The following is a 16,696-nucleotide window of genomic DNA, read 5'->3' as shown; positions in this document are numbered from 1 at the left end:
GCGCTTTGAATTATAGCAACCAGATGAAACACCTGCTGTGCCTTTAGGGGCTTGCTTAATGCTGCACAGCAGGCGCCAATTTCCCCAACTACGAAGCGCTTCTCTGGCTGACGAGAGAGAAGGAGCTCCCGCCTATTTTGACGCGGCGCTGGCGCGGGCCATCCACACCTGGCGCCCACTCGGCCACCTGCACTAGCGCCGGTGAAGCGGGACCGAGTGAGCGCTCTCGTTTCAACGCTTCGCTCTCATTCGCCGCCCAGGAGGGCTCGCGAAGCAACCCGATTGGCTGTCCGCAGCTCATGCCAAGCTCTTGCCAGGAGGCTGCTGAGGTAAAGTGGCGGGGAGAGAGGGAGCGCGCGCTCCTCTTAAATCATGTCGCGAGGCTCCTCCCCTCCGTTCGGCGAGAAGGAGGGACCGCGCGCGCTCAAACACCCACTTAGGTATCCACCCCTCCTTCGCTTCTCTCTCTCTCTCTCTTCCCTGCCGAAAGAGCGCACGCGCGCTCGCCTCCTTTCCCTCCCCCCCTCTCTCCGCCCCCTTGGCGTGGTGGCGTCAGCGCCGAAAAGCGGTGAGTCGGGGCGGCGCAGTCGCGAGCGGCGTTTCTGTGTTGGAGGGAAACGGGAAGAAGGCGCTGGAGTTGCGGGGAGCACTACGGGGGCCGGCGGGGCTCAGTCAGCCGAAGGCGTTTGGAAGTGGTGGTGTTGGTGGGGAGGGGCGCGAAACAGTTTCGCGTTTTCGCCGTGAAGGGAAAGAGAGAGAGAGGGTGGGATTATTATTGTTATTAATTTTCTGAGGGTGCTCCAGTTAGCCCCTTGTGGCGAAATGCAGTTCCGCAGGGGCAGGCTTAAGACCTGCTGTAGTGTAGCCCCCGCTCTAGGACAGGTCGACCGTGGGGGCTGTGTGCCTCTGAGGGGAGATTTCCTCGGTCGGAGGGGAGAAACTGGGAGGACGCGACCGGTCAAAAAGGCTCTTCCTCCGGTTAGCGCAGTGAGGAAGAAAGTCCCTGTGGAGAGCTGCCGAGGAAGGGGGAATATGACCTGCTTGTGGCGCTTGCTTGCCTTCATTCTGTCAGGGGGGGAAAGGGGACGCTAGTCCTCATCGTGCTAGTCCTCAGGGTGGTTGGGGGGAACGCCGGGCGAGCAAGCAGCTGCTGCAAAGAACAGCCTCCCCCCCGCCTCGCCTCTAATTGCGGCGGTGCCTGCTGTCATGGGGGGTGCAGCAGGGAGTGAGGGGAGCTGCACTGGATGATCCTAGTCAAGTGTTGGAGGTAAAAGGTCTTCTACACCACTATGGCCATAATAAGACTTCGTGCACTTGGAAGTAAACATGCATAGGTTTGACTGCATTGCCTCCAGATCATCGGTTTAAGAATCCACCACGCGTGTCGCAAAGGAGCTTCTCATTCTAGGAAGGGACTTCTCGTTCTGCAGCTGGTTTAGTGGGATGAAATTCCTTAGTCGGTGCACCTCCCCCCCCCATCAGGTATTCCACCCAAAGTCCAGCAACGCTTGTTTATTGGTCGCCTGTATAAGTTCATTTGTCTTTCCTGCTCAAATGACAATAAGGACCAGAGGCCCAGGAAGGAACCATTTCCTCTCAAAGAGGGGTTATATAGAGACATAAATCGAAGATGTGTAAAGTGGAGAGCTTTCATGAATAAAACCATTTTCTTTAGGAACTTTTGAAGTTTCTGTAGCTACCCCAAGTGTAATTGTTTAATATTGGAAATTGGTGTTGGCATAGAAGCAAATAACCTGCATCACAACATCCCACTTGTGCTGTTACTTAGGTTAACCCACTTTACTGGTGCAAGAAATGGGAATTACAGAATCCTAGAATTGTAGAGTTGGAAGGGACAACAAAGATCATCTAGTCCAACCCCATGCAATGCAGGGATCTTTTTGCCCAATGTGGGGCTTGAACCCACACCCCTGCTTGTGAATCTTTTCCCATACAGTATAAGAATTTTTTTTGCTAGTTAAACTTTCCTATGGAGGCTGTTGTACAAGCCACCAGAGCAAGGCCAGGTAAAGCAAAACAATAAGAGGAAACACTGTTACTATTTAAGTAGGAAAGATTACACACTTTCATTCAATGTTACTTAATCTAAAATATTTGCCACTTCTTGGTTCATAGTCATTGACTCTTATTAAAATCACCACATACCATAAGCATGCATTAAAAGGACAGTAAACCCACTTTATCCCCTACTCTTTGACAACCCTTCCTTAATTGTAGTATTGAAATTGTATTAAAGGTAACTGATCTAAGCAACACTTGAGTTCCTCTTCCATATGTAAATTTAATTGTCATGTTTCTACCCCCAGTTGCCACAATTTCAGCAGCTAGATAGTCTTTTAAGTTCCATCATGGTCAAAGAGTTGTGGCATTTCTTCAAGATGAACTTACTTTCTGCAACCATTATTCTAGTGATGGTGTTTAGATTTGGAACCCTATTTGCAAAAACATTTCTATTTTACTGTATAGTGAAAAGGTAAATTCTCCACACACACGGCATATATTGCATTGTTTACATTTCCTTTACTTTGGGCTATAGATGTTTGTTTTATTTATGATATTTACATTGTTTGTGTGTGTGTGTTTTAAAGCAAAATGTAGCATACCTCACAAAAGTATCCAGTTTCAGTAGGAAACACTAATTTCAGCAGGCTGCATAAGGAATAGTTGAGCATAATAGTTGATGAATAGGTGAAAGGAACATGTAAGTAGGAAGCAACAGTTGAGGGCAAGGGTAGCTTTGCAAATAACCAAAAAATACTTCCTGAGTCAAAAAGCAACTGGATGGGAGACATCCAATTCTCCAAATGCTGTTGCACTTCCATCAGTTCTAGCCAGCATGTGACCAGTTGTAAGAGTTGAAAAGTGTTGTAGTCCAACATCTGGTCCTGCCTTACCCAGTGAGAGTGTAAATTTGAGAACCTAAAGAGGAGCAAGCAACTGGTAATCAAAAATAGGTTCATAAGTGGTAGCATGGCCCTTATGCTTTTAAATGTAAAACAACATCAACAACCCATATTTGGAGTGAGAATCCTTTATTTCTGCATATTGAATTTTATCAAAGTAACAAAAAACCACAACTTGCCTCCTCGGTTGTCAAATGTACCAGTGTTTCAGGGAAGCAGCTATGGGAGGCAGAAGCAAACATAGCATCCACCGATCACATACACATCCCTTAGTCCTGCATTATGATGTATCCCTTAATACTGAGTTATGATCCCACTAAAATGGTCCTGATTCAGCCTAGATGCTTTACTTCAAAGCTGCTCCTGATTCATACACTTTCTGATTCATACACTTTCTGGGAAACCCAGTCAGATGGGCGTGGTATAAATAATAAATTCTTCTTCTTCTTTCTTTCTTTCTTTCCCCCCCCATTGCACAACATAAATTAACTGCCCATTTTTTAAAAAAGTGTTTGACTGCAGAAATGGAGTGATGCCACAGAAAGGCAGATCTTGAAACAGATTCACAACCAGTCCAATCCTATCCATGCCTGCTTTGAGGTTACTCCTGTTGAACTCAATAAGGCTTACTCACCAGTAAAATAGCAACATAACTCATCTTACTTTGTAGAAAGCAAATATGCTGCTGTCCTTTTTTGAGCCCTACATCATGAAGCTGTTGTTAATTATTTATTTAATACATTATTAGGAGAAATCATTTTAAATTTTGGGTACTGTGTAGCTAAATGAAGGGTACCATATTATTGCTTGCAAGCTTTTGGAAGCGGATGCCACCATTTGATCAAACATAAATCTACATATATTTACTTCCTACAATTGAGACAGATTTCATATTGTAAATTATCTCTGCAAAATATTTAATCATACTGCAGAATAATACTTATTCAAGCAACTTGATTTTTACAAAAAAAATGGTGGTCATTAACTTGGTATACTTTTTGACTCCAGAGTGTAAGCCTAAGTTTTTGGAGAAAAAAATTACTAAGATCTGGAGATTTGGGAAATGTAAACATAATTCAATCCTATTAAGGATGAGTCACTGAATTCTTTTATTGCTGGTTTTTGATGGGATGGTTCTTTATAGAAGTTCTCTACACTATAGTTCTAGAATTAATATGTGCCATATCAGTGCAACACCAAAGGATTGCTCAAATAGGTTTTCACTGTCCTGCGGATTTAATTCAAGTTGTAATAATGCACCAAAGGATCAGGCTAGGATGCTTTGAGGTTACGCTGAGAACACTGAGGGCATTTTGTGCACTTCAAAGCACTGCAGCACAGACTCAAACACATGTGCCTCGAAGAAAAGGAATAGTAATAAAATCAGAAACACAGAAAAAACCATTTTTCTCATGCTGTTACCAAAAAGCCTCATACAATAAAATTAAACTAAATGACAGAACAGTCCATCTACTAGGACTTTGTAGTGAGCCACTGGATGTCACTTTGTAATGCTGATAGTTAGAGCTGAGATTTCTAACAAGACCAAAAGGAGGGGAAACCCATAAATGTGAAGTCTTGTTTGACAAAGAACCTTATATAGGCCAGGGACCCAGTGGTGCAGCTGGGTAATTTAAGACTCTGGACTTGCCAGTAATAGCCTTACAGTGGCAAGGGCTTTAGACAGCTATATGTACTACTTCAGCTGTGAAGCACACAAGCGACATTTCTTTCCACCCCCACTGGCATTCCATGCTTAACAACAGCTTCTGCATATCTGATAATGTTAGCGCAAACAAAAAAGTCAGCACCATTATGACAGCAGGAATAAAATGGACTTTACCCATATTCCAAACAAGTTTAGCATTTGAGTAGCTGCACACTTAGCAAGTTCAAACTTAACCATCGTTTGGAACATTATGTGTGGACCAGGACAATCGTTTAAGGAACTTGACACTGGATTGTGGCCACTGAGCCTTAATTTGGAGATATGCCTGTCTACATCTGGATTTGTAAAAGGGTTTCCTTAGAAACAAATGCCTTCACTGTCATGCTCAGTATATGAGTATCCAGTAAATAATAGAATTATGTGTTTGCTTCTGTTTATTAAATAACCTTGCATGTATGCCACAATGCTGGGAAAAGCTACAACATTCAGCTGATAAACATAATTCAATAATAAGTTGTGTTAATGCACAATAAATGGTATTGGTAGAATTCCCCCCTGCTCAACACACTGACATTGCCTAAAGCTTTCCCTTAGAGTTTATTAGCAATTTGACATAATTTCTTGAACTGTATGTAATATGCTATGTTTGCAAATTCTCCCTGAAGCTGAATTGATGGGACAAATCTGGATGATCTTAAACTAGGAAACATGTCCAGTTGGTGACTCAGTAGAACATGCTTCTTCTGACAGTTTTACAAAACAATTGGGACACTTAACCCATTTCCAGTGATAAGATAATATGAACATGGTTGCAAACTGCTGAACTGAATGCACTTCTTAAATGGCAAAAGTAACAAATCAAGTTGTTTGAAATAAGCTGCTGCTGCGTGCCATTGCCATTCCATGCCTCTTGCCTCTCTTTATGAAAAGCCTACCGGATCATCTCCCCATCCCACCCCAATTTGCTTTGAGGAAGGTTGCTGTGATTTTATTGCTGTTTATCTTGTAATACGTCAGTGGGTAATTTTTAAGTGCTTAGACTTGCAAATTTGTGAGTTGAGGCTTTCGGTGTATTACTTGATGAGTTTTGGCAGGCGGCTTGACAAACTGTGTCTTCTAATGTGCAAACGAGTGTAGGAAATAAAAATAAACATTTAAATGTAGAGTGCAATCTAAATAGCATCTCTGCTCCATATGTTGTAGTACCTGCTGGAGACCCATTATAGTCCCTGGACTTTTTGTACACTAACACTTCAGTCCAGATAGTGCTGTGCTCCATCTGCTGTACTGTAATCTCTAAGCTGCACAGTATGGGCTTCCTTGGATTTTGACCTGTTATTTGCTGGTTCTTTTGATCTTTGCTAGGTAGGCAATTTGCCATTCTTATTCCCCACCCTTTTTTTGTTGTTGCTGTAAACTACAGGACAGTGCAGTTGCTTTATTTTTACTGTTTATATCTAAGGCAAATACAAATGTGTGAGCCCTAATGATACAAGTAAAAGGGCATAGACCTTTTGTTGTTTTCTGTTTCTAGCTTTTCTTGCTGTAGGATCTTCACATAGTATGACTTTTTTTAAGGCAACATGGGTGGATATCAGTCTAAGAGTATAGGTCAGGGTTCAGCAACCTTTTTCAGCCATGGGCCAGTCCACCGTCCCTCAGACAATGTGGTGGGCCGGACTATATTTTGAGGGAAAAAAATAATGTATTCCTATGACCCACAAATAACCCAGAGATGCATTTTAAATAAAAGCACACATTGTACTCATGTAAAAACACCAAACAGGCCCCACAAATAACCCAGAGATGCATTTTAAATAAAAGGACACATTCTACTCATGTAAAAACACGCTGATTCCCAGACCGTCTGTGGGCCAGATTGAGAAGGCGATTGGGCCGCATCGGGCCCACGGGCCTTAGGTTGCCTACCCCTGGTATAGGTTGCTGCAGAAAAATGTTCCCAGTCACAACTCCCCCTCCCCCTAACAATGACTATTCTAAGGAGTGAACATGTGGCTTTGGTCACTGACACATCATTTAGGTTGGATCCCTGTTGACATAAAGCCTAAAATGACTTGCGGGGCTCTGGAGTTGCATAATTTCTCTTTCAATAACTTTGAGAAGTGAAGGTTTGAAATAAAAAAAAGATCAAAGAAGGCGCTTGATATTTGAATGCTTCCAAGTATTTCAGTATGCTAATATTTCAGTTTTTCATACCTGGATTCAGTTTTGTTACCTGGATTTGAGTGGTGATGTTAAACACAGCATTTCCTTGCTTCCGTCTTGTTAGGTTCAGTGTTTTTGCTTTTTTAAAAAAACCCTGGCTCTACTCAATGATCTAGTGCTTTAGAAGCATTTTCTTCTGTTCAATTTTGCATATTAAGCAGCATATTTGTCTATTTGCACAGCAAATATTCTTTTCCATTGCAGAACAACAGAGATTACAAAACATACAGCTAGAATAATTCATCTGAAAGTATCTGCTATTAGACAATTGTGTAATAATTTTTTCTGGGTAAATGGCTGCTTCATTCGTTCGCAGTTGTGGTGTATTTTTAATTTCCACAGTATAGGGGGACCAGTGGCAGAGACCTGATGATGGTGTAGTATTTGCAGTAAGTAGGGTGGATTGGCAGAAGGCAGATGGACATTATCATAGTGCATACTCAGTGTGTATTTTCCTTTTCTTGGTTGGATAGGATTGAATCTTGGTTTAAAGATGTACAACTATGACTGATGTGCTTACTTCTTACCTGCAGACAAGCATTCTCACATTGCAGAATAGTATTGTTTTACTTTCATTGCAAATGCTGTACCCCCAACTTCTGCAGACCACATTTCTGAGTCTTCCTGGACAGCTTTACATATCCAACCTAGAGCCTGGATAGCTCAGTTGGTTAGAGTGTGGTGCTGATCACGCCATGGCTGCAGGTTCGATCCCCATATGGGGCAGCTGCATATTCCTGCATTGCAGAGGGTTGGACTATATGATCCTCAGGGTCCCTTCCTACTCTACAGTTCTACGATTCCATGTAATCAAGTGATGATTGCCAAAGATAAGACTAAGCTGTTGGGTTTTCATTGGGTAGTAGTTTGTTTACTTATTATTGGATATTTACATTTATATCTCACATCTTCCTCCAAAGGAGCCATGGGCAGCAAACATGTCAATACTAAAACAATATAATTTTGTAAAAGGTGAAAAACAACATTCTAAAAAACATTCTAAAAACTCCTCAAAGTTATCACATACTTTCAAATTAATATTAATATTTTCAGTGTTGCCATGGACAGAATTTTCAGTCATCAAATGCCTGGGTAAAAATAACATCCTTAGAATTCTCCTAAAATTTAATAGTGAAGGAGACTGATACACCTTTCTAGGGACGCAGATGGGAGACCACTACTGAGAAGGCGCTTCCATTGGTGACTGCTAACTAGGCATATTTCTGTGGTGGAACTACCAACAGCCCCTCTCCTGCAAGTTTATCTCTAACTCCAGATGGGCAGATTTACATTCCATTATTCTAAGTTCCCAAATGAAAATAACCAAGATAACATTAATAAACTAATATAAATAATAGTTTAAAACTGGTTGCCCATAGTCAAGCCTTTATCAATCTTGGATCTCCAGATGTTCCTGAGCTACAACTCCCATCTTCCCTAGCTATCAGGACCCAAGGTTAAGAAAGGCTGCAGTACAGTAGGCCAACCTATTCCTCTGTGTGATGCTTTTTCCTGGGAAGAATGAGAAAGAAAGGACAATAACACACATCACCTTTGCCTATTGGCTATGCTGGCTAAAACTGATGAGCTATTGCTGATATCTGGAGCAATATCTGGAGAGCACCACGTTGACTGTTCCTGTTTAGAGTATATGAAAAACAGGCAGCCATGCAACAACAACAACACATATAAAAACATCATAAAACATCAAACATTAAAAGCTTTCAGATACAGAGCTGCCTTCAGATGTCTACTAAAAGTTGTGTAGTTCTTTATCTCCTTGACATCTGATGGGAGGGTGTTTCACAGGGAGAGCACCACTGCCAAGAAGGCCCTCTGTCTGGTTCCCTGTAACCTCACTTCTCACAGTGAGGGAACCGCCAGAATGCCCTTGGAGCTGGACCTCAGTGTCCGGGCTGAACGATGGGGGTGGAGACACTCCTTCGGGTATACTGGGGCCGAGGCTGTTTAGGCCTTTAAAGGTCAGCACCAGCACTTTGAATTGTGCTCGGAAGCATACTGGGAGCCAGTGTAGGTCTTTCAGGACTAGTGTTACATGGTCTCAGTGGTTGCTCCCTGTTAGCAGTCTAGCTGCCACATTCTGGATTAGTTGTAGTTTTTGATTCACCTTCAAAGTAGCTCCACACAGTATTCCAAGCAGGTGATCACCAGGGCATGGGCAGGTAGGGTATCAGCCAGCATACCAGATGGAGCTGGTAGACATCTGCCTGGACACAGAATAATTGGGAATGGGTAATTAAGCTCTCCAGAAACCTTCATCAGGTTAAATGTTATGCAAAGCAGGGAGTGAGAGGATGAGAGAACACCCCTCCCATTACGATGAATGTTGAAGCCATATGATCTCCTCTTGTGGCCCAAAATATTGGAGATTACAGACTGATTGGGCTATACCTAGGATTCTGGGACAAAACAACAACAACGGTAATCCCTGTTTGCTTTTTGTTGACAAATTGTATTTCATTACAACTAAGGTTTTGCTTAAATGCTATTGAAATGACTTTGTTCCAAATTCTTGCTTTTACAGTGGCTCTACTTTTCTTCCATCTTTCAGATTATGGCACAGACCCAAGGCTTTGGGCGAAGATACATGAAAGCCTTTTTGAAAGGCTTTTTTGTTGCTGTTCCTGTGACGGTGACTTTCCTTGACAGAGTGGCTTGCATAGCAAGAGTGGAAGGAGCTTCAATGCAGGTAACAATGCAGCTGCTATTTGCCCAGTTCATTTTCACCTGCGCGGAGGCCTCAATTGTAAATTGACAACCCAGTTTCAAAAGCAGGAGAAAAATGCAATTTTCAGCATTTTATTTTAAAAGGCCTTTTCATTACAGAGAAGGCAGTTTCCACTGCGTTTGGTCAGGCAGGAGTTTCTTGTGTTTGGTTAGTGCAGAACCTAGCAGGGGTTCCCTCCCCTTTTTTGAGACCCATACTTCTATTTCTTTGAGAGGCTTGAGAATGTAAAGTATTCTATCTGGCTAATTTAGAATTAAGAGAAGTATTACCAGTTCTGTCAATCATGCCTGGGTAGAATGATAAATAGATGGCAAAGCCGTGCGCTGCAGCAGAAGTTGTCTTGGGATTGAATTGAATTGTATTTTTTTAATAACCTAAGATGGATCTTGGATTTTTAAAAATAATTTCCCTTTCAAAACCAACTTTTCAAAGATAGATGTTTCCATGACCACTTTCTTTCCTTTTTTGGGGGGGGGAAGGGGGGAGAGTTTCTTCTAGAAACTTGATTCCTCCTGATCTTCTTTAATTTTTTGAAGTCCTTTATTTCAGTTACACATATGGCTTGCTTTATTTGTTTTACATCATGATTTGGAACAACCATCAGCCTCTTCCTCTTGCTTTTTCACAGGTATAATAATCCTCTCTGCTTGTACTTTTTAAACTACAAGTTGTGTAACTATACTCATTGAGTAAGATGTGCAAAAAAGGATTTATGCACTTGTATCCACTTGGTGTTTGAACACATCCAAAAATATTATTATTATTATTATAAAAAAGAAGTTATGGGATTGAATTGATAAGATATATTCAACACCCAACTGACAGCGTTTCTGTAGGTACATGTTTTCTTTCTCTTGCTTTGCCTGAGGAAGGAAAACATGACAAATCATCTTCTTTTTCTTTATCTCACACTCCAGAGAGTGAATTATGTTGAATGTGTTTGAAAGCTATAGGATGTGATGGAAAGTGAAGTTTAGTCAGCATGACGCCTTTCACTCATCAATAACACACTTGCATCAGATATATGATTGTCTTGACTCTAAGCTTTCACTGTGCAATCCACGACGATTGGATTTGTAATAGACCTTTTAGACTCCTAGCTGGTTTTGTGCACTCATTATCCTATCTCATGCTGTGATTGAAATTAAAAGTTCTTTCAAAAAAAGGAAGGAAATATGGCTTACTCTTCTCTTTTCAAATTTCCTATTTTGTTTTTGTATTCTGAAGTCGGGTAAATGTAGTGCAGCCCTGCAATTATGGGATAATGCTGCCGTGTTAAAATAACAAACAATTTATTCCAAATCAATTAAAATACATATTATTGTTCATTTTGTGTTGATTTTGCAATTGTTCAGTGCCAGAAGCCACATAGTTAAAACTTTTAAACCTCAGTGCAATTTACCTTATCGTGATCTCAGTTTTACATGAACTAGTATCTGATTAATGCACACCTTATTGTATCACGGCTGGATCATAATTTTCTAACCAGATTAATTTCTCAAATTATTACTGTTCTCTTGGAGCTAAGCCTTGATGCGCTCACCCAAAAAGTTATTAACATATTTCAATATTAGCATATTTACTTAATGACTTGAGCATATGTGAGACAGAATGCAGCTAGTGGGATAATTTAGTTGTTTGTTGCTATGGATTTTGTATCTTCTTTTTGTAAAGTTTGCGGGCTAGATCAGGGTTTCATGGAAATGAAACTTCCTTGTTTGTTCCATCAATTTTTATGTGTAAGCGCAAACATCACAGTACTCTTAATATACACCGGGAGTGCAAAGTCAGAGGTCATCGCATATGCTGGGACATGCAGGAAGTACTAGCAATGACAGAGCATGATTCATGAATAAACTTGAATAAAATATTGGGGGGCAAGAAAGCCCCACTCCACCTAACATGGCACACACCATTTGAACAGCAGTGCCCATCAACTTTGCGGGAGTCCTCTCAAATATTTTATGGGGGCGGGCAAAGGGACAGATCCTGAAGTTGAGGCTCCAGTACTTCGGCCACCTCATGAGAAGAGAAGACTCCCTAGAAAAGACCCTGATGTTGGGAAAGATGGAGGGCACAAGGAGAAGGGGATGACAGAGGATGAGATGGTTGGACAGTGTTCTCGAAGCGACTGGCATGAGTTTGGCCAAACTGCGAGAGGCAGTGAAGGATAGGCGTGCCTGGCGTGCTCTGGTCCATGGGGTCACGAAGAGTCGGACACGACTGAACGACTGAACAACAACAAAAGGGACCTCATCCCCTAGAAGTTGGCTCCTATGTTCATGAGTTTCAGAAGCCAAAGATAACATGTCTTCCCCATCAGAGACCCTTTTAATACTTGAGAGGTTTATTTCTGTTGGCTTGAGGTCACAAAACTGAAAAGTGGATCTGTCATTTGACAGAATTTTTCAACAGGTCAGTTAAGAACAAAGGAAGATAGGATGACCTAGTCCTACCTAACATATATTATAAATATACTTAAGTTCATTTATCCTGTTAACATCCATTGCCGACCGCAGTTATACAGTAAAACATAATAAGCTTTACCTACTTATCAAAAATGAAAATTCAGCTTTCTATTTATAAGTATGATGCCTATTGTGAAACAAAACAAGGCACGTGAAATGAATATGTGTGGTGGTTTCTCTGACAGTGGAACAATTCAAATGCATGGCTTCCATTCTGAGTAATTTGAATGATTTTGCTCTCAGTATACTCCCTTTTAAAATAGCTTTTATTTTCAAAGGCCAGTACAAGTTTCATTCAGTCTCTGTTTTGCTCTGAGAATGAGGAATGATACAAATTACTGCTTGATTAATAAAACAGTTTAGTGGGGAAAACCTAATTGGTAGGTAGGTGTGCAATAATAGTGAAATGTTGCAATTAACTGAGTGAGAACTGCATAACTATCCATCAGTTATGGATGATTTTCTTTTGCATAACAACATAATATAACAATACTGAATTGGAATATAAAAAGTCTGAGGTAGAATGCTAGGAATGTTGCACCTGGCCAGAATTCCTCCAGATCTTGAATTTTGGCCTTGAAATGTATTGTTATCATTCATCAGACATATTGGCCTGTCTTGGATCACTTCAGAGACTTTTAACAATTCATAGTCTGATATAAAACCAACTTCTGTAGCAATGAGAACTGTCAGAAGGAGTAGTGAGAATTCTTCCTTCTGACTGACAGCTGCTCATGCTGATATCCTTCTAGAGTTTTCTAGAGGTTGGTAGAAAGCTATGTCTTATTCCAACCCCCAACTCAGACGGCTGTATAAAGAGAACCCTGTTACATGTTCCTTGAGGTTTGGACATGACTTGACTTTTCTGTGGGGTACAGTGAGTATTATATTCTGCATCTTAAAGAACTTCACCCCCTGGGGAGGCATACCCCACTGTCTCTCGAGACATACAGATGCCAACAATCTAGAAGGAAGGGAAAAATAAAGTATGTTGCCCTGTGTTTGCCGATTGCTGAGGAGTAGGCTGTCTGTCCATGCTGTGCATATCCTTTGCATGCTGTGCCTACCTGCCTGCTGCATAGCCTCATATGACAATTAAACTGCGAGCTTAACTTTCCAACAGTGACCCAGATTACGATCCATCCATTAGGATGAGTACAGGTGTTTCCCTTTCCCTGGGGGAGCCCCTCCTATCCCTTAATTACAAAAACGGGAGTATATCTCCAGTTTATGGGACTGGCCCTGTCCCCCCGTCACACTTGCCTGTAAGTCCGTAATTATTAAATCTTTCAGTAACACAAAAATATACTTACACCTGTGACATTATGCTATGCATTTATCCTTAAATTCATGCTCTTGGAAGTTGCTGTGGGGATGTGGGGCATTCCCAGCCCTGCCTTAAGGCACCAGGAATTTAATTTTGGACCTTCTTCTCAGAACAAGAGCATGTGCTCTGCCCCTGAGCTAAGGTTACTCCCCATAGTATTAGTTTATGTAGGCATGGGAAATCAAAAGCTTAAAGAGTAAACATTTTCATACGTCTGGCTTGAAGACTGTGTGTCTGTTTTATTCCATCATATGTTGAGTGTGAAAAGAAAGGGGACAGTGGATCATCATTTTTATTGATTTCTAGTCCCAGCTTACCACTGCTAATCAGGCAGGCAGATCCATATCAGGGGTAACTCTGAAAATGCACAAAATAGCAGTACACTAGTTAGTTAGTAGGGCTGAGCTGAAATGTCCCCTTTTAACAGTTGATGAAATTTAAGGATAAGCATTTTAGTGGGGAGGTGAATGGGGGTGGGGCTATAGCAGTGGCACTTCTCTCTCCTCCCCTTTACAAACAAACAAAAAAAGCCCTTGGAATGATGTTGTGTCACAATGCAGTCTTGTTCCAGAAGAAATTGGGGGGGGGGCAGGAGATGGCAGCCACCAGCTTTAACATCTGGGGAAACTGGAAGTAAAAAACAGTTTGATCTCAGTTGGTTACAGCCGCAGGAATTGATTCAACTCAGTTTTTTTTTATCAAGCTATAAGGAGATCACAATAACTTTGGTACATATTTGACAGAGACTCCTTTCGATTGAAAGACACAATTAAGAGTCTTGTGGCTTGTTAAAAGCACATTTATATACTTGGTTAGAAATCCTAACTAGGAAGCTGGAGCTTATCATTTGAGCTATGTAGATAGGAAACATGAGAAAGTCAGTCCTTTGTGTTGTGTTGAAAAAAGTAATTGTGCTTGTGGAATGACTTTGACTTGAGCAACAAAGCTTCCCTCCCCCCCACACACATTCCTGCCCCTCCCTCTAATCTGACCTGGGTTTCCCCACAACCCTCCAGAGCAGATTTGGATGGAGTGTGGCAAGAGGAGAGATGGGGAGTTCCATTACATGAACAGAGGTAATTCAATTTTGCTGGTCTATGACCGTAATAAAGTTTATTATTTATTTATTTATTTAGAGGTAATTCAAGGGGTACAATTACTCCATTGATTCAACCCTTTGCTTTCTCTGTTCTTTCTTTAATTTTTTTTTAAAAACCTGTTAATCATTTATAAGATCAGTAGCATCAGCAGAAGAAGCTAGTACTGGAAGTGAAGAGCATAATTAAATGTTGTTTAGATTTTATGGCCTATAGTTGCTGAAATGAAAGAGAATATGAATAAACATCACTGTTGACAAAATTGCATGTTATGCCTGATTACTTAATTACTCTCAGTGTGTATCGTTACACGGGAGCCAAATAAAAAAAAGCCATTGTGGTACACTGGTAGTGTCTTATTAAATCAGTAAGTAATCTACTGAATATTGAAATGTTTGGTTCACTGGGTAGATGATCTCTCCCTGTATCATTCACTTGTTCCAATGACGGATGCTGCATATTAATTTGGCTACATTCCTTTTTTATAATCTGTACAACTGATTTCGGTCTATGTATTTTCCTGGACAGCGCCATTTGCACATCTTATCCCTGCCCACACTCTGATCAGTTCTCCATCAAGATTTGAGATATGGAGCTGGTGCATGACCAGATGTGTTTCTTTTTGAAGGAGGATGGTGACAGGGCCACTTGATAACTATGCTGATCTCCACTAATACAAACTATCAGCTGTCTTAGGAAAGAACTGTATGGCAGGAACAACCCAGGCTTCTTGCTGTGGACATTCTCACCTGCTCTGCTCCCAGATCTAATAGAGGGGGAAAATTTCATATGGAGAGGTTGCTCTCCTAGACAGCTAGAATCTGTGTAGATAGAATTATGAAACTATGTGCTTATAAGAACCTAAACATGTAGGAACCAAGCATTATTTAACTCTGCCTCTGTCCAGGACACCTGATCTCATCTTAGTCATCAATTCCAGCCTGGAAAAGTGGAAGAAATGGGGGGAAAGTGACTCTTGCAGCATCTTCAACTCTCTGTACTTTCCTTCCCACTTCCTCATCTCTACATTGCTGACCTCAGTCTGGAAAAGTGGACAGAGGGTCGCTGGGGAGCAGAGATGTATTTAGGGTAGCACAACTGTTTCTGCTGCACTGGGTACCAAGCCTAGGAGGCATTCCAGAGCATCACAACAGTGGCATTATGAATTGAGCAGAACAAGGTGAGAGACGGCGGGGAGTGGGGGGGGGGGAGAGCGAGCGAGCTGAATTTTGGGCTTGCACAGCAGTGCTGAAATTTGAAAGACCAAAGTTTACCCCTGCTGGGGAGAGCCACAGGTAGCCCACAGATTGACCACTTATATGTCTTCTGGAATAACTCCTAATAAGTCTAATTGACAGCAGGGAATTCTATCTTGTGGGGACCTTAGATGAAACAAATGTGCCCCTTTTCTGTTGTTCGGTGTCAGACCTTGGGGGAACCTTGTGTAATGCATCCTCATTGGGTCTCATGTACTTCGTGTCTTTATGTGTGCACACACAAACCAAGCATTTTTAAAAAACTCTGCCTCTGAAATTTTTGGAGATGGCTGTTTCTGTCGAGGAGGCGGGCCCTTCACCATATTGCACTCCTAACAAATACCCAGCAATAACCTACTGCTATTTATTTCCTGCATTAGCCTAAAGTTATGGAGAAAAACATCCCAATTTGCTTCGTAGGAAGATGTTTTCGTTTCTGTTTTTGAAACTCATTAATGAGCAGCAAAGTGGAATACACTTTCAGTATAGAAATGTTATTTGTTGGACTGGGAACACTTCCTTCAGATTAGGAACAGTATTTTTAATCTCATGGTTTCCTGTATTCATTTGTTGTATCTTATTTTTGTCATAGTCAGGGGAAAATGAAACCGCTCTTTCATTTCTTAACAAGTCATAAATCATTTTTACTACTGGGGTATTCACTATTTTCATACTGATGAGTTGTTTATGTAAGTGCATAGTCTCCCCCCTCCCCTGAATTTTGCTATGGAAGCTCACCTTCTTGCAATTGGCTTTGTGTTAGTCGTAGATCAACAAAACCTATCGTATAGAACATTTGACACCCTTTCATATAATGGGTGTTTCAACAGCCTTTGCATAATATTATCAATATACATCTCATTGCATATTCCATTCTCTATACTTGATTTCACTTTGGTGAGCAGTAACATTCCCCGTGACCTTAAGGGTGAATTTTGTGATATTGAGAGATGTATCTGTGGCACAGAAGTTACTTCTCA

General features: G+C 41.3%; 1 protein-coding gene across 3 annotated transcripts in view; it reads left to right on the top strand.

The window, feature by feature from the left end:
• Positions 1–308: 308 nt before the first annotated feature.
• Positions 309–16,696, top strand: part of IMMP2L (inner mitochondrial membrane peptidase subunit 2) — a 448,622-nt gene continuing 432,234 nt past the window's right edge. For 2 of the 3 annotated variants that reach the window (XM_033163445.1, XM_033163447.1), the window contains exons 1-2: positions 491–568; positions 9,392–9,529. In XM_033163445.1, coding sequence (XP_033019336.1) covers positions 9,395–9,529 — 135 coding nt within the window. In that variant the 5' untranslated portion in view covers positions 491–568; positions 9,392–9,394. Of the gene's footprint in view, positions 330–490; positions 569–9,391; positions 9,530–16,696 lie in introns of those variants that run through there. The other variant, XM_033163446.1, reaches the window with a different exon arrangement.

The sequence above is a fragment of the Lacerta agilis genome, chromosome 10 (genome assembly GCF_009819535.1).
Source record: "Lacerta agilis isolate rLacAgi1 chromosome 10, rLacAgi1.pri, whole genome shotgun sequence".
In the NCBI taxonomy this organism is placed as follows: domain Eukaryota; kingdom Metazoa; phylum Chordata; class Lepidosauria; order Squamata; family Lacertidae; genus Lacerta; species Lacerta agilis.
This window is presented reverse-complemented; position numbering and strand designations above follow the sequence as displayed.